Below are 23,661 nucleotides of genomic sequence, written 5' to 3' on the forward strand. Positions count from 1 at the left end.
CACGTTGAACAAATCAGTTTTCATGGCGCAGATGGATACACCATAACATACCACGAGTTCGTGATGATGGCCATAAAATTTTTATGGTAATGACTTCAATCTTGTAGCTACATAACCCTGCTCCAGAAACCTATTTCTTAGAATTCTATTGCGATACAAAACATCTGCGTAGTCTCGGTAAGCTCCGGCATAACGTATGAGTTGTGATATGAACACTCCATACGCAGGTGCTGAAGGGATTTTGCCACAGATGAAAGGAAAGTTGATAATTTTGAATGAAAAGTCATCACGTTTGTCGTAAAGTTTAGTCAATAGTCCTCCTTTACCATCGAATTCTAAGTTTAGGTCACGATATGAGGCTGACTTTACAGTGTCTGTAATATCCTTTATCTTAAGTTCTTTGGGGTAGATACGATGTATCAAATCCCCGAAATTAGGATTGTTTAAAGATAACACGTCATCCATATAGCGGAAACTGAGATTAAAAGATCAAGCTAAACGATATTCGTTCTTTCGGAATAGATCAGCCTCATAAGAGTGACGGAATAAGTCAGAAATTAGAGGAGCACAAATTGTTCCTATTGGAATGCCGACCGTTTGTTGAAAAGCGCGTCCACCACACTGGACAAATATGTTGTCGATTAAAAAATCCAGCATTTTGTAAACATCTTCTTCTGTATATTTGAAAGATGATTTGTAATTATTTCTCACAAAGAATGTGGAATCTCTACCAAAAACTATATATTTATATCTAGGTGTACCATCTTTTTTGGAAAAACGACGTATAATGTTTTAAGTCGGGATTTTAACTGAATATGTGGAATAGAAGTATACATTGTTGAGTAACAAGTGTTGTGGTAGGACTGCAAACCCTCTTTGACAGCTGTAGGTATAGAAGTTAAAAGTTTTGAAAGAGGTTTGGTGGTACATTTTGCAGATCCAGCTATGAGTTTAGGAATCCAGTACATAGACGGTAAATCGCAGTCATCGTCCTTGGTAGAGAGACCAAAAGAGGATAGCACATATTTATGGTTTTTCACAATTTCTTCTTTGGAGAGTGTGGAAACAGTATAAGTCTTATCACTGCTATTATTTTCTACGTCTATCTCTGATAATAAACATTGGATGTAAAACGTTTTGCAGACAAAAACAATGTTGTTTGCTGGTACGACAACATATTTGTCATGTATAGTAGAAAATGTTTTTGCTACATCAGGGTCCTAGAAAACTGATGTAGCATTGGCACTCATTGACTACTTAAAATTTTATTTCGTTTCAAAATTAAGGACCTCACGGCCTTTATCACTCTGACAGAGAATCCATGTCTTCTTGTTATCGTTTTATCCATTTTCTTGCGTAGTCCTCAACAGCATCCATAAGGACTTTAAAGCTATAATTCCAATTTATGGAGCGTAGTTCACGGTACTTGGGACCTTTAGAAAGGATATTACGCAGAGATTCGAACGACGTGAGCGGAAGGACCATATTTGAATGGAGAGTTTTTGCAAGAACAGTCAGGTGGTTTAGCCAATCCCTTTTGTACTTATTCTACAAATGAAATATGTTTAGATTAAACTAACTATTTGACTTTTTTCCAACCAAATTACGGATTAAAATGGTTCTATTTAAACGGTACCAATTTAGTCAGTAAATATTTTATGAACTCTATGCCTCAAAGTCGCTGATAAAATTTTGCAGATGAAAAGGCCTTCAAAAAGTAAATATGATACGACTTGTGGTGTGCACAGCAGTCAATCAATTTGTACTTTCTGGAATGTAAAATTTGATATGGAAATCTTCTTAAAATGATAATATTTTATTTTAGCGAGTTGTTGATTCCGTATTGTTAGAATTATCCCCAAAGCTAGCACGGTTGTTCTTATCTATATGTCATCAAAATTCAAAATTAGTCCAAAATGAAACTTCTACCAACTTATTCATTTATTTCATAATCATTTTTTATTTTCACAGAAGAGAAGCATGAGTAAAACAGAATAACATACAAACATTGTGTAAGAGACTAACTAGACATTCTATAATAACAGTTTCGTACTAACCCAACTGTATCATAATAAATGAAATGAACTACTAAAATTGTTGTATGTTTACAATGGATCTATTATATTCGTCTATAAAACATACTTTCATTTCAACACTAAGTTAATATGCTACTCTTACTAAGTGGAAAATGATGTGTTTTGCTTCACATCAGAAATTAAATAATTTTGCCTTATATTTCACATTTATATAGAAAATCATTTGTCATTATGTAAAAAATTGTGATAAACTGAAAGTCCAGTGGACTACTTTAAGGCATGGTCAAAAGGTAGAAAAAAGTAAACACAAAGCAACCTGAAGCGAGCTTTTTCACACAGTACTTACAAAATGTCTTGTTGAACATGTCTCTATATCTTCTACAAATGTATTTATATTCAAGCGCAAACTTTACAGAATGTACAGATATAACATGGATTCTTAGAGTCTTATGTATTTAAACATTATTTATTTCTTATGTGTTTTCTCCAGTTGGTATTTTAGTTCTTCGTACTTTATTAATTGAAATGTTGAGTAAAACGTCCAATAACTCAAACAGAGTGATAGCACTTGCCCCAATGAAGAGGCCCATGGAACCTCCTATGTCGCCTGAAATATGATACGTCATAATTGTTATTATTTTTGAAAGACAAGAAAACAACAGACAAAAGATGCCCAACCTTAAATATATAAAGGGGAATTATAAATAAGTGACAATGGTTAACACTTTATATCACAAACAAATCAAGGTTATGGGAAAAAACTTTATTTAAACTTAATACGTTCTCACATCTAAGACAAACAGAAATATTGAAACAATATCTATAATGGTGAATGGTAAATACGCACTGCTGAAAAGACACTTCTTGACCTCATTACCCAAAGATAATACTCAAGTATTCAAAATGGCGTTAAAACGCTGAGCTACCCAGTATTAAAACATGTTATGGTATTGAAAAAATATTTTGATATACTTAATAAAAGAGGAATGTAAATTTCGACTCATAAATCATGAACTTTCTATTGAATAACATATCTAGAGATAACAGAATCTGCCCTTTTTGTGGAGATGGCAATAAACGTGATGGATATCATTATATACTACAATGCAAATATTTCATGCTAGAAAGCAAATTATAAATAGATAAGAAGTTTATAGTGAATTACAACGTGTTAAAGTTTAATTAACTTATGAATACCACATAAAATCTAAACTCCGCAATTTATGTTAATTTCTCAAAATTGTCAATAAGAAAATGAATTCTCATTTAGCTATATACTCATCGCCCTGATTTTATCCACCACATGTTAACCCATATCTACATCTGTATAAATTTAGCAGAATAAAGTATTTATATATAAATTACAGATATACATAACCACTAAAGTAGATTATAAACAATGTTTCCAATTAACGGGGGATGTACATGGCAAATTAGAAATAATTAAACCCAGTAAAATAAGCTACAACATATAAAAAATAACAATTTGTTTGCGAACAAAGAAGTTGTACGCATTTAAGACCTGTTAAACAGAAATTATGTCTTTTGGACACTTTGAATTGAAGTGACAGCGCTCAATATGTTCGTTGTATTCTACTATGTGATAAGATTAAGTTTGAATTCAAATTTTAAAACTTACATAATAAGGCAAAAATATCATATCCTTCATACTGAGTTATCTCCACGTAACTAAGGTCTCTGTAGAAAATATCTACTGACAAGTAGTTTTCCCTGAAAATATATCAATTTAACAGGTAACTACTATCACGTATTTGCTTTACAATTAGGGTGAAAATGGAAGATGAGGCATATATTTACCATTAAGCTTTTCAATATAATATGAGAAAAGATTGATATTTATCTTTTACATCATTGTATATTTGTTTTACATGCAAAATGTCAATTTGAGAACAAACAAAATAATTAAAGGGTCGGGAACTGGTAAAAAAAGAAATGGTTAATATATAGTGATCTTTAATGTTAAAAAAATGAGTGAACTTCACTTCTTTGTTTTGACTATTATCAGTACTTTCCCTACATAAAAATTCAAAATTGTGACCATCTTCATCTAGAAGGTGCAACATATTTTTCACATATTACTTTTTCTCTTTTTTTATTTATTTGCATAATGATACTCACTTGCAATATGAAGGTTGCTGTTGCCGGAGCAGGACACACTTATCCCCGAAGATGATGTCACTCGCGTTTTTTTTTTTTTTTTTTTTTTAATATATTTTTCTGTGTGTATGTTTTTGGGATGTCATAGTGCTAGTGCTTCATTTGTGTGTGTGTGTGTGTGTGTGTTATATTTTGTTATCCTTATCTTCAGATTTGGTGTGTTGTCTTTTCAATGGGTTCGCTTCAATGTGTTCATAGATCGTCTGTGTTTCATGTTTTCAAATTAAGAGCATGTACTTGAGTTTTGAAGTATTTGAATTGTCGAATTGATAATGTTTCGGTATCTTTTTGCAAATATTTGGAAGTGAATATTATAAAAAGATTAGCATACCGATCGAAATTTTCGTCAATTATTGTCTCTTTTTTAAAACTAAGCAAATCATTATACAGCTCCACAAATTTTTCATCCAAATCAGTTGCGTTGTAATCGTTCCACTTATCAGGAGACCAGGTTGAGATACTGTCTATAATCATAGCCCGTCTACCGTTAGTATAAAACTGTGTAAAATCCAGTAAAAAATGGCTTTCATTTTTATATTCATAGTAAGGAATCATATTTTCATCTTCTAGAACCATTTTCCAAATCGTTTCTGATGTGTCTTTCAACTTCATGACATTCTCATGTATGTTATGTCCGCTTATTTTTAATCCGCCCATGAAACTCACTATTTTAGCAATACTGTCTTTTTCGACAACAGCAAGTCCGTGAAGTTCCAATTTAGTTATATTGCCAAGTTGTACATAATCTCTACAAATTTGAAGGAATTCCTGAATACTTCTCATTTCCTGATGTTGAACGTCTTGAAATGTCGTTTTTATTGATTTCAGATTATCAATAATAGTCTCAAGAGAAAAGATATAATCAGCAGCGGCCGTTCCAAACTTTGCCGACTCTTCTTTTAAAATTTCTAATGGTCTGTCTATACAATTTTTGTAAAAACTACGTTTGCTTTTCAAAATCGCAGTACAACCTGATACAAATCTACTAGTTTTGTCTTCTATTTCTGTCCTGTTAAATTTTCTACCTTGATGAGCTTTGTCTAAGAGCACTACATAATCGTTGAGGCTTCGCGATATATCTTTTATACTTTCCTTAAACTCAAACAGTCCAGACTTTTTGACTTTGTCTTTATAATCAGTGAGTGATTTCTTAAAAAGAGCCTTTGGTACAATCTGCAGATTGTCTTCTATATCGTAAAGCTTAAAAGTTTCGTTATATAGAGGCAAACCTTTCAAATATGCATTATAAAGTGATTTATAATCATTAAGTGCACGTTCAATAATGGCAGATTTTATGTTAATGTCACGTTTAGTTGAATAAAAAACTACGTTAGTTTCACTATCACTTTCCTTACCTCTTGTTAGAGCATCAATGGTGTACTTGACAGCTTCCGTAAGTCCCAGATACCCTTGGCATATGGATGTAAATGTCTTCTCTTCCATGATGTCCCTAGCGGTAATGAAATTTTTCTCTATATTATATATTTGATATTTGAAAAGTTTTTTTCTCTTCTCTATTATATTCTTATCAAATTCTATCCAAGATTTAAACTCAACAATCCATTTGTTGATCATAGATTGAAGGTCCTTATCAAGAGTGTGTTTTAGGTCTATGCGAGCCTGTCGTAAATCGTTCCTTAACTGGTTGAATTTCTGAAGTTTAATTGCGTCTTTTCTGTGGTGAATTTCCATCGCTTGTTTTAATTTTCTCTTAAATTTTCTTTGTGACGGTATAATTAGCGTTCCATATCCTAATGGATTCTCTCGTACGGTATTAACTGCATTTTCTTTTGTTGAAGAGTATGACATAACAGGATTGTAAACACTATACACGCATGCAGTTGGACAATCACAGTATTTGGTGCTCTTAGTGGAAATTTTTTCTGAAACGAATCATTTATTGATTGATTGAAAGGTAACCATACGACTTTTATAACGAAACCCAACCTACCTAAATAATACAATACAAAAATATAAACAACAATACAAAAAAGTTACAAAAAATAAAGCAACAAGAACTCTCAAATATAATTTGAAAGCATGGGAAAGTTGCTGTAGGGCCCCCTATCTTCTTTTTGGCACGTTTTATTTATGTTTCAGTTGAAATAAGTAACATTTTTACCTTTTAAATAAATATTCTTCAACGTATTCATTATTCATGTGGAGAGTTGAATAAACCGACTTCTTACTAATACCATTATTTTTCAGCACATGCGTACGTTCATATCACAACTCGTACGTTATGCCAGAGCTTGCCGAAACTACGCAGACTTTTTGTATTGCGCTAGAACTCTAATAAATAGGCTTTTGGAACAGGGTTATGTTGCTACAAGATTGAAGTCATTACTACAGTAGTTTTATGGTCATCATCATAAACTCGTGGATCGTTATGGTGTATCCATCTGCACCATGAAAACTGATTTATTCAACGGGTCATAGTTTTCCTTTCCTCGTTTGTCTACCCAGGACTTGACTTTTTATGAGCAACTCGGCGAGTGTTTCTAGAAAAGCAGAGGACGCTTATCCTGCCGGTGTACCTCGTCCATGCTCCCAGTTTTTGGTGGAGTCCGAGTTGCTCATTTGCTTTTGTTACTTTGTATGTATGATTTTAGTTACTTTATGTTCTTTGTTGTGTATGTCTGTTTTCCATGTCTGGTCTTTGTCCCTAGATTAAATTCTTTTGATTACCGCTATAACCTTGGTTCCCTTGATTACTCTTAGCATATAGTAAAATATTTTTAAAATATTTTCTTTTTTTAAATGCATTTGAATATGTCATTTTTTTTATTTAGGTCACTACAATGTATGTATTTTACCAAATTGTTTCTTGTAACATTGAAAATACTTTTTGACTGTACATTCTTCCAGGTCATCTGTAAAGAAAAAATTGTAATTGTTTTCATGATGTTAGCTATTTTATACCCTGCTTTGTATTTAAGTATGTGCTGCCCATTCAGAACTTCACCATGACTTGAGGTATGTAATTCACAGTATCTTTAACGCAAGACATAGATATATAAATAGACATGACGGCCATGTGTGTCGCTTGCTCAGTATTACAGATGATGGCAAAATTTTGCATTTACCTGATCAGTGACGTCAGATTTATGAAAAGTTTACAACGACAAACACCTGGCGTCAACGACGAACGAAAAGTGATGACAGTAGCCCACACATACCCCAAGTGAGATAAAAAAAAAAAAAAAACAATCTGGCAATTAATGTAATATTTGTATCGAGGTAATATTCAAAGACTAAAAGAAGAGTTGAAGCTAAGATGATATTCTACATTTTACATGATTTTCTTTTAAAGTCACTTATACAATTCTTCAATCAAAATCAAAATTTAAAAAATAAGTTTAAGCATTGTCTTGTAATTCCTTTAAGAATGACTGCACATATTTTTCCTAAAAAAAAAGGTAAATGATCTTTAAGCAAGCCAACGATTTCAATTTAATAGCAATATGGTATGTTACACGTCTTCTAAATGTATGTATTTAGTTTGCCAAAATATTCTCGTAAACCACCACTAGTACTACTTTTTTCAAAACTGATTTGATCGATAGCAAACCCGTTGTATTCGGAACAAGATAGCTTCGACAGCCACACAATGATTCAACTCTTTTGGTCACACATTCAAATATGCAGTCATCTTTGAAGTACTCTCTGCTGTACAACAGTTCTTTATTTCCACACTGTCCGAGAGGCTTAGGCAAATTTCTAATCTGAAATTTAAGCCATTGGTGTGATTTATTGTCATATAATATTAAATAAAGGTTTCTAAGCCTAACTAATATCAGAAAATATCCTATATAGGTTCTTGTCAACGCTGAATTTGTCAGGTTTTTTTAATTACTTACACAAGCAGATAATAGTGCAATATAAATTTCAGTATTGTTTTTTTTTTTCATTAACTGATATTGTTTTATTTTTTTTGACCTAATCGTGTTTCCGTTCCTGGTACATGGCAGCATACTTTGTGACGCAAGACTCACGTCCGGTTTAGTTTTAATTTCAATGAGAGTTATTAGTCATACACGAATTTTAATAGGTTACTAAAAGTAAAATTGAAAACAAAAATAGTAATCTATAAACAAGTAACTAGACAGGACTATAATGATGAAGAGTGAACGAATTGACTTACTACGGTGAGATCAAGTCCAATCAGAGCATAGGAGTTCACAGGAACAGATAATCCAAGTTCCATCACTCTGGGTACACTAGTATCATGGTGGGCTAATATTTGTATTCCTGAAGCAAGACTTGGGCCGTTCATGAATTCATATTGCTCAATGTTTATTATTAGTTTTAGTCCATTATCGGAACCTAAAAAGGTGTAAATTGTATTAAATGTTACTAGTTACTTGGAATATCGACATAACAAAAGGGAATAAATTGCATTGGATTGAATTTATAATAACGAAGGAACGAATTGTATCAATGTATCTAAACAATGACAACAAAACCACAGCGCAATAGAAGATTGTAATTTCATTTCGTTTTCATTGATAATGGTTTGGTAAACAAACAAAAAACTACAAACAGTTAATTGAGTTTGATAAAACTTACCAGTTTTTGTTGCTAGAACTTCACCATTATCACTGACAATTGACTTTTTCTTAGGTTTGAATGTGTAACAGCGACCGTAGTAGGTCAATTTAACTTCAAAGTCTTTCGCATCACATTTTTGTCTGTTGTAAAAACAACTGAAACAAATTGAAGATTTAAAATAACACTGCTACTTGCTAACCTATTCCTTCACACGTTTATGAGGCTGACTTTATAATTGATCTTCTCCAAAAGAAGAAACATCAGTGCAAGATCCTTTGATCTAATTTTCCGCTATTAAAATGACGGTTTGTCTTTAAACAACCTTAGATGCGTATTTATGCATCGCAATACGAGTTATGGACATAAAGACACAATGAAGTCAATTCTTAGAGATCGATGAAAAGGAAAACCTCATGACCAAAGCCTATGGCAAACGCGACTTCTCCTTCCGTATCTTTAACTTTTCTTTAATATTTGGCAACATCCCTTCCGCACTGCGTATGGATTTTTCAGATAAAACTCCTTGCGTTATGTCAAACCTTGCCGAAAACATGCATTCATTGTACCGTCCTAGACTTCTTACAATTTAGCTTCTGGAACAGAGTTATGTTGCTACAAGACTGAAGTCATCCCTACACAAGTTTGATGGTTTTCATCATAAATTCCTGGATCTTTATGTTGTATCCATCTACACCATTAGTAACTTTTTGTTCATTTGTTCCCTTCCTTTTTCGTATAACCCGGTATAATTTTTTTATGAAGTAATTGGTTGATTTTACTAGAAAAGCTGAGGACCCCTTCCCTGCCGGTGCACATGTTCCATACTCCCAGTTTGAAGTGGAGTCCTGGTTGCTAATTTATTTTTGTTTCTGTGTGAGTGATATTTTAGTTATTTCACGTTTTTTTGTGAATATTTTTCCTGTCGGGTTATCCTTGGATTGTATTCTTTTGATTATCGTTCTAATCCTAGTTGTCTGGATTCCACTCCCAGTTAATTATTCTTTCATTATTGACGGATTCCTTTTTTTTTACGGAGCCACAATTAATCCGCCTTGATTTACGTTGGATACGAATATATAACTTTGGTATAGGAACCTTCCTCTTTTTTTTTCAGATTTGTACTAAAATTTTACTTGATGAAGTTTTGCTTGCACTTGGTAGAATGCAAAAAATATCGATATGCTGTACACGTGTAACCTCTCATCAGCAGCATTAAAATCAAATATGTAGGAAGATTGTAATCAAAATATTAGTTGAAGGAGTACTCAAAACCAAATCTATCGAAAGAGGAAGCCAAGTCCATCACCGAGAGGTTCTACCATATGCAATGCAAGGAATGAAGCCTCGGTGTTTTACGTGTTTTTAAATTCGGAATACTGCAAAATTTCATAAAAATGGTAGATGATATGTGATATTATTCGGGGTCAGACAAGTCTGACTACTGGGTTGGTGAATACCCTCGGGTATCTCAGGTCCACCAGCAGTGGTATCGACCCAGTGGTTCTTAAATGCAAAAAATACCTGTTTTATATATTGTAAATTTCGATATGCTGTACACGTGTTTCAAGGAGTAACCTCTCATCAGCAGCATTAAAATCAAATATATAGGAAGATCATAATAAAAATATTAGTTGTATACAAGAAGTACTTATAACCAAATCTATCGAAATAAGAAGCAAAATCCATCACCGAGAGAAAATAGGTCAAAATTACTTGGGATTTTTTTTTTATTAAACACTTCTGACTACAAGTTGTACTTGGTTCAGTGGAAGAAAGTTAAAATTTAAGACTTTTAACTCTGTTCATTTGTTATGTTTACCCTATCTCCGGGTCATGTCAATTGATTTCAGAAAATTACGGTAAATTTTTTTAAGATTTATATATAAAATCCAGCTTGTAGATATGTTTAGGCCAGAGAAGTTTTATTCAGTTTGCGCCAATGGAATTTTTTTAATCTGCTCAAATGTGTATATTGAAATGCACTTAAAATTAATTGTGGTCTCGTGCCTTCAATTAGAAACGAACATTGCGTTTTTTTCGCTATTTTGCACATGTTTGAAGATGTTTTTGTCGTACATACAAGTGCAAACTAAACAAAAACACATATAAAAATTTGAGAGGCGCACAAAGACTCAGCAAAACTAAAATTCAATATGAACTTCCACAAAAACATGGAATAGATATCAGGTAACCCAGCACAGAAGCGTTCCCTGACACGCATGCGGACGATGTCGGATTGTATTGAATAATTTCTGGTAAAGATAAACTTCGGTGAGTTGTAAATCCGGCAAGACATAAAACTAATTGAAGATATTTGACTTATCGTCATATCGGTCAACTTAGAAAAGGGAAGTTTACAATAGGAAAGGCAAAACATAGCATTTGTCATAAAATTTCGAACTCCTTTATCATTCATGTAAAGGCGAAGTTCATGTCATGAAACCGACTTAGGTGTATCAGTTTTCTGCTTAGTTTCAAATGTGTTTTGGTAGCCAAAATTAAAGTACTCATTGAGTCTAAAAAGTACATTCCTTTTAAACAAAATCCGATGGTTTTATCGACTGCCCTTAAAAATTAATCGATGAAGGATACGATTTGCAAATCATTGTCTATTCTTTGAACCTTGCTTTAAGATATAATAATAATAATCTCTAACAATAGAGATATATATTCGACCCATAATTGCATCCCTGCGTAAAAACGAAGTCATTTTTAAGTATTGCTCTACATGGAATCTTACCTATTTAGTACTCTAGAATTGTAGTGAATTTCTAATGGTGGTAGTTTTTTTATGGTATTGCCATTCTTTTATATGTTCTGAGCTATCTGTGAGCCTTCTTAAAATTTGTCTTATTTGTCTATATGGTTTATGTTGAGGTTTTCCATTGAGAGAATTTGATATTTTATTGAACGAATTTCATGTTTTGCTTGTTTGTTATTTTTTTCAGTTCATTTTTGACCTAATATTAAAGGGCATGGTTAGGCCTTATAAGACTAACTTAATCCCATCACAGACATGTACCTGTCCACAATCAGGAGAGGTTGGTCATTAATTTGTCTTTGTGTCGTTACATTACTTTTGAGTTTGATTTTGAAGAATTGTTATCATTCAGTTTCCCTGCATTTGATTACTTTTTTGTCGGGACCTCTAAGAGCATACTAAAAGGTGTGTTTACACTTATTGAAGACCTTTTTGTGACTTCTGAATGTATTTACGATTTTATATTTAGATACGCTGGTGCCTTTGTTACGTTTCACCATATCTGTTCTTTTTCTATTTAAGTTTACAATATTTGAAGAAATCCATCATATGTAACAGAAACTGATATAGATATAGATACCTATAAATCATATCTTCTTTTAAATGACCAGCTTTCAAAAACATTTCACTGAACTTCACTTTTCTTAAATTCAATTCATCCCAATTTATTTCTCCCGTGGATATATCTTTATTAAAAAGTTGCTCAATCAAATCATACCAGTTGTTCTTGTCAGCTGCAGATATCCTTAAACGGAAAAAGAGGGTGATAAAAAGAAAATAATCGCAAAGATCTTGAATTTATTTGAATGCACGACTGCAGTAAAAACAATGTTAGGGAACAGGATACACTCAACATGTTAATAAATCAAAAGTTATTTCGATCGTTGTTCAATGATTCTCTTTAAGCACGATATAATAACTTCTTGTAATATTTCTGAATCTCCATAAATATTACTGAGCTCCTAAATGTACGGTAAGACCGAAATGTGGATGTCAAGAAATGATTGAGAATTTAGAGGTCGTTCATTATTCTAAACAATTTCTTATTTCCGTTTTGAAGTAGAAATAAAGAATGATAAAGAACACAAATGAACAAATGTGTTGCTATGCTATAAAATGAGTTTAATCGTTATGATAACTAATTATAACCTTGCAACTGTTAACTGTGGTTCTTGAACAAGTTAACTTAACGTTTCTAATATTTTCGTTTTCGGTTACATATAACGAAAAAATCTCGATGCTTTACGGTGTATCCATCTGCACTATGTGTACTAGTTTGTTCAACGTATCATAGTTTTCCTTTTCTCTTTCGTCTACCCCGGACTTGACTTTAAGGGGCAGCTCGGTGGATGTTTCAAAAAAGCAGAGGACGCTTACTCTACTGGTGCACCTGGTCCATGCCCCCAGTTTTTAGTGCAGTCCGAGTTGCTCATTTACTTTTGTTGCTTTGTAGGTATTATTTTGGTTATTTTATGTACTTTGTTTTGTGTGTCTGTTTTCCATGTCTGCACTTTGTCCCCGAATTACATTCCTTGAATTTCCACTAGAATCGGGTTCCCATGATTACTTTTTAATCTTTGTTATGACGATGATAGGTTTTGAACATCATTCCGCAATTGTTTTGGTTGTCGGTGAAGTAAAACTTAATTTGTCATAACTTTGTTCTTGAAATATATGGTATTTCTTTTATTTTGTGTTTACCTAACATAAAAATATACGGCGAATGAAAATGATTAAATTATATCAAATAAAATACAAACCTAAACGAATTCTGGTTACATATTGTGACAAATGGAAACTTTAGTGAATCGTTAAGGTTATTCTTGATATTGACATTGATTGGTGATTTACTGTAATAAATAACTCTGTCGCCGATCTGATAGCCCATAATAGCGAAGCTTGCACACACCAGCAATACCCAAAGAAATCTGCAAAAAAGAACATTCATATTAAATATATCGAAAAATTATCATGTTCTTTGTTGAATGCAAGTTATTTTGATCAACCGTGACGTGACACTTTGTATAAGGAACCATGGCGATTATTCCACTTGTTACAATATTGTTAAAATACAATAAATTCTACAATTTTATTCCTTGATTGATGCTGATGAAAGGTTACTCCTTGAAACACATGTACATCATATCGAAATTTACAATATACATGATTGGTATTTTTTTGTATTTTATTACCACTGGGTCGATTCCACTGCTTGTTAACCTATGGTCTCCGATGGTATTCACCGACCCATTAGTCTAACCCCGAATATACAATATTTTCAAAAACAAAACATTATACATCGTTCTTACTCCAAAAAAGTCGGTAAATCTAAATACAGATATGTAATACTTGGTAGAGGCTCTTCATACTTCGTAAAAAAACGGTGCCAAATCATCTCCCAAATACACCGAGGAATATTTATCCAATGTGGTGGACGCGTTTTGTTTTTTGTTTTTTTTTTTCAACAAACGGCGGCATTCCAATAGTAATAAATTGTGCTTCTCTACTCGATGACCTATTCCTTTATTCTTATAACGGTGATTTTATTGCCGATCTTATTTAAAGGAACGTCGTTTTGCCAAATCCTTTTCTCTCAGTTTTCGCTATATAGATGAAGTATTACCGTTAAACAACAACAACGATGACTTTTCATTCCGTATTGTCAACTTTCGTTTCATCTGTGGCAACATTCCATTAGCACCTGTGCAGAAGACGCTTACCTAACCGGTGCACCTGGTCCATGTTCCAGTTTTTAGTGGAGTCCGAGTTGCTCATTTGCTTTTGTTTCTTTGCATGTATGATTTTAGTTACTTTATATTCTTTGTTGTGTATGTCTGTTTTCCATGTCTGGTCTTTGTCCCTGGATTACATTCTTTTGATTACCGCTATAATCTTGTTTCCCTTGATTACTCTTTCATACGTTATGCCACAGCCTGCCGTAACTACGTAGTTGTTTTGTGCTGCGACAGTCTTCTTACAGTTAGGCTTCTATTACAGTGTTATGTTGGTACAAGATTGAAGTCATAACTATGGCCGACATCAGGAATTCATCCATCTGCATCATTAGAACCAATTTGTTCAAAGTGTCAAGGTTTTCCCTTCCTCTTCCTCTTTGGTTTAACCCAAACTTGACTTTTTTATTAGCAATTCGGCGAGTCTTTTTCGCCAAACAGAGGTTGCTTATTCTACCGGTGCACCTGGTCAATGCTCCCTGTTTTAGTGGAGTCCGAGTTGCTCATTTACTTTTGTTGCTTTGTAGGTATTGTTTTGCTTATTTTATGTACTGTGTTGTGTGTGTCTGTTTTTCATGCCTGATCCTTTCCCTGGATTGCATTCTTTTGATTTCCGCTAGAATTTTGTTTCCCATGAATACACTGAGGATTCATATCTTGTATTGCACATTGCCTCCTATTTCGATAATGTGGGTTTTGAGTACTTTTTGTATGCAATATTTTTTTATTGATATATTCCTTTGTATTTGATTTTAATGCTGCTGATGAGAGGTTACCCCTTTTAAGCACGTGTACAGGATATCGAAATTTGCAATGTATATGATTTGTATTTTTAAATAGTATTGATAGCTGTCCTTATTTAAATAGGCCTAATTACACGCGAACGGTGAGCGATAACCTGCATTCAAACATTAAAAATTCATTTCTACTTGACTTTGTTAACAAAAGCTGTTGCAATTTTTCAATATACATTTGACTGTCTTATTCGGGAACACGAAAAGGATTTAAGAGAATCTGAAAATCATGCGAATTCATCATGGTTTTGTGGCCAATGGTGAATTATTTCTATTTTTCAAAATACATTTTTTTTTCTAAAATACAAGGAAAAAACATTGATATAATTCCATGACAAGAAAATTGTCAAACACAAAAATATGTTTACCTTTATAAAGTATTGTATGCTAAACATATAACACCTATAAAGGCATTTCATAATTTGATTTCAATTAACATATATACTACATCATCTATAGGAAATGGTTAACTCAAATTAAGGGCAAAATTGCCCATTTATAAGAAAATGAGTTCGGTGACCCCCTATTTTCTTTTTTGAAAAAAGGGTAATAAAAATGTACAACATATGTCAAAATAAGGAAAATTTGGGTTTCTTAAATGATCGAGAACAGGTATCAGGTAACTAATAATAATAAGGCGTTATTAACGTTGGAACAAATTATGCTTACATATATTGCTTTTGAAGTAAAGGTAAAGTATATACTTTGATAAAGTATTTAGTCCATTGATAAAGAATAGACAGGGAAAACAGACACACGGAACAAAGAACATGAAATGACCAAATTAACTAAGAACATGAACCAGGTACACCAATTGGGTAAACGTCCTCTGCTTTTCTAGACACACCCGCCATGTTTCTCATACGATGTAGTTCGGTGTTGATGAAAGAGAAAGGGAAAACTATGACACGGTGAACAAATCTGTTGTCATGGTGCAGACGAATACACCGTAACGATCCACGGGTTTATGGTGAGACATAACTTTGTGTAGTGATTTCTTGAATCTTGTACCAACAAAGCCTTGTTCCATAAGTCTAATTGTAAGAAGCTAGCACGGTAATAAAAAGGTCTGCGTAGTTACGGCGAGCTCTGGCATAACGTAAGGCAGTAATCAAGGGAACCGAGATGCCAACGGCACACACACGACACAAAACATAAAATAGCCAAAATAATACGTACAAGGTAAAACAAGTAAATGAGCAACTCGGACTCCACTAAAATCTGGAGCTTGGACCAGTTGCACCAGTAGGGTAAGCGTTCTCAGCTTATGAGTTGTGATGTGAAAACTCCATATACAAATGCTGATGAGATATTGCCTTAGATGAATAGAAAGGTGATAATACTGAATGAGAAGTCGTTTGTTGTATAGTTCAATAGTAACAAACATACAAATATGTATATATATAATCACGTTTTAACACTTAAGATTATTTATTATACAAGATGTACTCTACAATATAAAAAAATGTACAATTATAGCTACAACAAAATAATTTCATTTTTATTACGTATTTCTTGGCGTGTATAGATTATCGCATTAATGATTTCAGATATGTTTTTACTACATTATACACGTATTTGTATCGCCGCCAAGTTAAAGGGATTTCACAGGAATACTTCATAGTAAAATTATATTTGGAGTAGCTTTGTTTCAAGCTCATTCATTAATCAAGTAATACGCTTTATGTTTTAGCTTCAGTCATTGCCCATAAAAATATCTTGAACAATATGGCTATTTAAATGAGTAATAGAAGCAGTTTATATGTTTTACGAGTAGAACTAGTAGAGTTTGAATGTTATGAGACCCCTTTATGATTCGTGTCTGGACCTGCATTGCTGCCAGACCATTACCAGATTATAGTCACTAGCAATATGACGGGTGTAACTGGAGAAGCGATTACTCTTCTGGAGCACAGTTTGTCTCTCCCAGTTGTTTTATAGGTTTTGTTTTCCTTGTCGTCAGTTTTTATATGTAATTTTTTTTATTAGGTTTGCTTTCATTGTGAATGTAGATGTCTTTTATTCCTGCGTTCATGTTTAGACCACAAACTTGGATTTGGATGTATCTGAATTTTCCCATTATTAATACTTGAGTATTTATCCCGATCTTTATCAGTCGTCAACCTGCAACACCACAGATTTATAAAATAGAAAATACAATAACACAGATTTTGTAGAATAGATTTGAAAGTATTAAAACGAGTCTTAGCATTTCCAAATGGCTCTCAAGCAAACCGTAAATTTCTCTGTTAAATTTGTCAAAGTTTTCATGAAATGCAAACTTAGATATTTTCATACGCATTTATTCATAAAACACTCTAAAATCAGTAGAATTCAATTTCGTGGATTTTGTGACCAAAGTTATTTCAAAAATGCCTGCATTATTAAATATGAAATACCTCATTCGTATTTTACATTATTCTCTGTGTTTAAATATGTTTTCTAAACAAAATCAAGTTTATTCATTCTTTAATCGACTTTTTTAGTAACCGAATGAAAACTTAGACGCTTAATTGTATCAGCAGTCGAAAATCATTCAAATAATGAACAGGACATCCAATGGAAAACTACTTTTATTAAATTCATCTGTACTTCACCTTCCCCACCCCTCTCAATGTTATATACCGCAGACCACTAAATGTGCTATTCTAACTAAATTTTTATTTCCAACTCGGATAGTCTTTGTCACTGGTGTTATTCAAACTGAAAACTGCCCAAATCTTTGTTTTGCGAGATACCAATATCACGATGCCTTTTATTCTCCATTTTGTCACGTATCTCAATGTAAGAACAAAACAAGATCTCATAAAAAATATATAAAAAATGCTCTTTATATATATAACTTTGTGAGGCGGTGTTGCCATAGATGTCACAGCGGTACGAGTTCGAGTCCCGCGGAGGGAATGACCAAACATTTGCATCGCAATTTAACAGTTCTAACATCGTTGGGAATTTTTCAGACCTTTCTACTAATTTTCGCAATATTCTATGTTTACTAGTTTTTTTTTTTTTTTTTTTTTTTTTTTTTTTTTAATCTAAAGAAATATTTACCATAAAATGAAAATGTTTTTAGCTGGAAGCTTCTTCACTATATCCATACGATTTTGTTTATTTTACTTTCGAGAGATTAAAAAGAGCAAAAGACGTTGCCCTCTACATTTTTTCATACGATTTAATAAACTTTTTTATTTTATTTTAAAATGTACTGTATTTAAGAGATTTTGGCTCTAGATTAATAATGGAAGTTATTCATCTTCAACTTCATGCCAATGTGCATTCAATTCGGAATCCTTTTACTTTTCTCCTTTCGTCTGTCGAGAAAGTGTCCTAATTTTTGTATGCCCATTTACTGCTTTTTTTACAAAACAGAATCTATAGCTGGTGCGATGAACTTCTATTCATAAGTCTTTCTTACTTTTCGTCTTAAATGCATTTTAGTATTCAGTATGATTTGCAATATAAGTCGTTTTTTTTTTTTTTTTTTTTTTTTTTTTTTTTTTTTGTTTGTTTGTTTGTTTGTTTGTTTTTTGTTTTGTTTTGTTTTGTTTTGTTTTTTTTTTTTTGTTCTTTGGATTTCGTTGTTGTTGTTTGTTTGTTTGTTTTCTTTTGATGGATAAAACGATGTTGAACAAAATTGTAATGAAAAGCCGCCGTTTACTATTTGAAATGGCGATGAGGTGTAACAATACAACGATGTGTAAAATGAAGACATATATCAATCTTCATTATTTAAAGAAAGAGTCAAGAAACTTTTTGCTGTGATTGTCTTTTTAATCTACGTAATGATTTTAAATAAGTGATTTTACTTAGCGATGACTTATAGGACAGCTATATCATCTGCCATACTAAAAAAAGTATTGGTTTGCAAACAATCTTTTGACTATTTTAATACCATATTATTAGATTATCAATAACAAATTGTCTGTTGTTAAGTCTCATATATTAACATACTTAATTGAAGGGCGACGTTTCCTGCCGAAATTCCCAGCATTTCTCAAATGTTATGCTCCAAATTCAAACATCCGTCAACCATATTTTTTCTAAATATTGATATTATAATTCTCCAGTGTTTAAGGAGCATTTCGAAATAAAAATGGCTAATATGTATTTAGTTGTGTTTTTTTTTTCTAAAGAAAACAAAATATAAATAATGCCCTCCGCTTTGAAATCATTTGATTAATTGGTTAAAGGTTTGCTAATGCACAATCTCAACGACGATGAATAAAAGATACTTCAGTTATTTTCGGATAAAGCAATATAAACACGCTATCAAGAGGCTTGACTGTATTGGCTATTCGACAATCATGAAAGTTGTTCTTTAAAATAAAAGATGCTTACTTCTTCTGCGAACATAGAATGTTTACCAGTAATGGACAGCGACGTCTTATAAAACTATCTTAAACACGAACGGTTCACAATCGTTTTGTAGAAAGTGACGTATTTCGGGAAAGACGTTTGCAGTTTGGAAGTAATTTTTAACGGATTATCAACTAAGTCAAAAGTTAATTGAATACAAATGGATCCGTCCGTCCTTTATAGGTAAATCATAAGATCATATTGATGTGTAAAGTATGAAGTGGAAACATATAAATTTGTTGAAAATGTCTTATGTTTATCTTAATATTGTCGTATATATACTTGGGCGTTATACCATTATTCAAATGACATTGTATCAGATAAAAAAAAAGCTTTTATTTCAAAAAATTAAAAAAAACGATATCCAACACCGAAACTAACTTTATAAAAAAAACTATAAAATACTTTGTTTAGATAATATAAACACGGACTTTACCTCCGTAAATTTCCAATTTCTCTCATTGCCACATACCGCAAACCATGTAAAGTGGTATTTTGAGTAAAGTCATAAAACTTATCTTTCCAATTCGGGTTGTCTTCGTTATCACTTTGGCCAGCGGTATTATCAAATTCCTGCCTCTGAATTGCTTTATGCTTCGACATTTCACTTTCAAATGTTTCCAAAATGCTCACATGAAAAGGACTAAGTATAATATCATATCTTCAATTTAAATTCTACTTCGCATTTACCAGCAACAAAAAAACTAAGTAACTAAATAGTTAATGGAATATTATCTAACCTGATATGAAATGTTATCTAACTTGATTTCCCATAAGGCTATTCCGTCAACTATTACAGATGAATGGCCACGATGAAATGTATTGAAAATGAATATTAAATGAATTCTGTTAAAATATGTCATTTTGATATTTTGGTAAATAACAACACACTGAATGAATAGTCCATCGACTGGTAAATTTCATCGGGCACTCCCCCCCCCACCCATTTTTATCAACTTCATTATAATTTTCAAGTTCGTTAATGCCGCGTATTTACTTATCATTTTGTTGCTTTGGAATTAAGGACTTTTTCTTAATTCAAGCATATATATGTTCCCCACTGGTCGGTCCTGAGTTTTCATTTGTGATTCATCTTTTTTTGTTTTTGTTAGTTCTAGTTTTATGTTTTTGATATATTTTAATAGACAACCTGGAGAATAAGTAAGAAAATGCACAAAAGGTATGCATTATTGCATGGTACTTACATGTAATAAATGTACCCACAACACAAAGATTATGCGCTTCAATTAAGCTGATATTGTGGTGAACATTGTAGAGGATTACGTTGTTGTAACAACGGTCGATGTCTATTTTCGTGACGTCGTCATAAGATACAATATGGAAAGCGTCAACCTTTACATTTGTTATTAAAATAAGTGGTGCTGAGACTGTAAACATCGAAGCAATTATTAGCGCATATTTAACATTAAATAACTATTGACTTTGGAGGTTCAATCGGAATACAAAAAGTGACACATTAAAAGAATAAAAAAAGGTTGTTTTAAAATTTCTATATAAATGACCACTTTATAAAATAGTTCAAACAATCTACAAAATATATTTATTACCATCTGTAAGGTGTATAGTCTATTGCCTTTAAAGATAAAGTATCTTATATAATAACTTATTGCTTTTTTGTTATGTTGCTTCAAGATTGAAGTCATCACTACAGAAGTTTTATGGTCGTCATCATGAACTCGTGGATTGTTATGGTGTATCTATCTGCATGAAAACTGATTTATTCGACGGATCATAGTTTTCCTTTCCTCGTTTGTCTACCTCGGACTTGACTTTTTATGAGCAACTCGGCGGGTGTTTCTAGAAAAGCAGGGACGCTTACACTACCGGTGCACCTGGTCCGTGCTCCCAGTTTTTACTGGAGTCCGAGTTGCTCATTTGCTTTTGTTTCTTTGTATGTATGATTTTAGTTACATTATGTTCTTTGTTGAACGTGTCTGTTTTTCTATGTCTGGTCTTTGTCCCTGGATTACATTCTTTTGATTACTGCTATAACCTTGATTACTCTATATCAAAATTTGTCCAGGATATTAGATAAAACAGGAGAAGTCGCCTTTCATAAAATATTTGCGACCAGTAATTAATATTGAACAATTATTCTGCACTGAAAAGTCTAGCAGGAGTAATAAATTAAACAATCTAAATATATGATAATAAAAACAGATCCAATTCCCCATTATAATAATACTATATTTCAACTGGATTAAAAGTCCTCCTTCGATTACTGTTTATTATATATTGTTAATTAACATGCACACGGTCACGTGTGGATCTTCTATTTACCTGATGTATGACTGAAGGAATAAAAAACGACGACTCAGAGTAGGATGACTCCATAGACAAAAGGACGATAGGAATGGAGCAACTCATACAATACAGAAGGACGATAGGAATGGAGCAACTCACACAATACAGAATGACGGTAGTTATGGAACAACTAACAAATACAGAAGGACGATAGGTATTGAACAACTCAGATAATTCAGAAGGCCGAATAGGAATGAATCAACTTGAAATAGCTTGCAAGATATTAGCTGAAAAATTCAAAAAATCATTTTTACGGTAAAAACACTAATTGAGTGTCGTTGTGTAACATCGCCCAAATGGATAATCATTTAAACCATTTCATTTATTAAAGTTCCTTCCTATTTCATGTTTTTTCAACTTAAGAGCTAAAAACGTCAAAGCTAATCGATAGCAATCAACTAATATGAAGTTTATGCATACAAATTCCTTTCATAATATTCAATGATATGATATTTCATGTTATAAATGTTTTAAACGGTATGGTTTTTGTAAGTCATCAAGGGAGCCCAAATTTGAGCGCAAATTGTTAGAATGTATTACAAGGATAAAGACTAGACAGGGAAAACAGACACACACAACAAAGAACATGATATAACCAAGTAACACGCAAAGAAATAAAAGTAAATGGGCAATGCTCCTAGTTATTAGTGGATTCCGACTAATAACTAGGAGCATGGTCCAGGTGTACCTGTAGGGTAAGCACTCTCTGCTTTCTAGGAACACCCGCCGATTTCATGTCCGGGGTAGAAGCAAGAGGAAGGGCAAACTATGACATGGTGAACTTCAATCTTGTAGAATATAACACATTTCCAGATACCAGGTTCTAGCACGGTACAAACAGTCCGCGTAGTTCTTGTTCTCGTTTTATCCATTTTATTGCATAAATCTCAAAAGTATCCCGGCCGACAGGTGTCGACAAAGTATCCCTTTTTGACGTTTGAAAAAAAGTCCAGAAGAAAAAAATAGTTTTCATTTCGTAGAGTAAATTACATCATGAATGATTAAAAATACCTTTAAGTCATCCAATTACCGGTATATGAATATTTACTGACGTGAGCTATACTACCATGCAAGCCTTAACACATAGTCAGTGTGGCTTTCGGACAGATACTTCAATATTTATTATATCCGAATTCGATATAATACGACTAGAAACGATGGTGTGTTATATGGCTTTTTTAATCATTTTGTTAAAAAGTGCATGAGATGATTAAAACATTATTTGTGAAATGGGTTTTGACGTAGAAAGGGTTATTAACTTTAGAATATAATTCATCCTTTATTCGCTAAACAAAAACTATATGCAAAACTATCTAAAACAGCAATATTTCACATAATAAAATACTGGTACTTATGTTAATAATGGAGTCTAAAATCTTTAATTATTATATGAGTTGTTGTTGGACATTCATATTATCCGATCAGAAGCTAGACAAAAAACTTCTACATTATAACTTTGCAATGGTATTTATGGCATATGTTTCAAGTATGTTCTTATCATTTTAGCTCACCATTATAGGATAAATTACTGAAAATAATCAGCCAAACAGTTGAACTAATAGACAAGAAGGTAAATAATCTACCAGTAATTAAATTGAAGCTGAAAAAAAGGTGAGTATCACTTTTCGGATGTAATGAACATATGAACAACTATTATTCACATAAGAGAAAAATAAACATTTGTTACTGGTTAAAAAAATAAGTTATGTGGTGCGTTAAAATGTAAAAAAGGGAGTTATTATTTTTTTTATTTTATTTTATTATTATTTTTTTTTTTTTTTTTTTTTTTTTTTTTTGATAATTTCCTGGTCATTTTCTCACATTAATGCACCCTTCAGATTCTTCAAAGAAATAAGCACATAGCTTATGTGGAGGGCAGTATCGAAAATCTGACTGTCCTTGGGAAGTGACGGCCTGCGAGTCTGGGC

The 23,661-nt window shown here is 32.5% G+C and overlaps 1 protein-coding gene across 1 annotated transcript; it reads right to left on the reverse strand.

The window, feature by feature from the left end:
* Positions 1-1,929: 1,929 nt before the first annotated feature.
* On the reverse strand, positions 1,930-20,080 carry LOC148608937 (uncharacterized). Its single transcript, XM_088541845.1, has 10 exons — positions 19,845-20,080; positions 13,287-13,454; positions 12,107-12,271; positions 8,784-8,920; positions 8,359-8,540; positions 7,786-7,939; positions 7,031-7,087; positions 4,546-6,097; positions 3,676-3,767; positions 1,930-2,643 (listed from the first exon to the last, which is right to left on the reverse strand). Exons 1-10 carry the CDS (start codon positions 20,009-20,011, stop codon positions 2,510-2,512), a joined length of 2,808 nt encoding a protein of 935 aa, XP_088397971.1. The 5' UTR covers positions 20,012-20,080; the 3' UTR covers positions 1,930-2,509.
* Between the last annotated feature and the right edge of the window lie 3,581 nt (positions 20,081-23,661).

Source organism: Perna viridis, chromosome 8 (genome assembly GCF_037379345.1).
Source record: "Perna viridis isolate PV_CMFRI_1.1 ecotype Kerala chromosome 8, ASM3737934v1, whole genome shotgun sequence".
Classification (NCBI taxonomy): Eukaryota; Metazoa; Mollusca; class Bivalvia; order Mytilida; family Mytilidae; genus Perna; species Perna viridis.

Coding starts and splice junctions, on each gene's coding strand:
- LOC148608937 (XM_088541845.1), bottom strand. CDS start 20,011: ATGTCGAAGCATAAAGCAATTCAGAGGCAGGAATTTGATAATACCGCT. Junction 12,272..13,286: donor TGTAACCAGAATTCGTTTAG/GTTTGTATTTTA, acceptor TTTCCGTTTAAG/GATATCTGCAGCTGACAAGA. Junction 6,098..7,030: donor ATGTTACAAGAAACAATTTG/GTAAAATACATA, acceptor GATTCGTTTCAG/AAAAAATTTCCACTAAGAGC.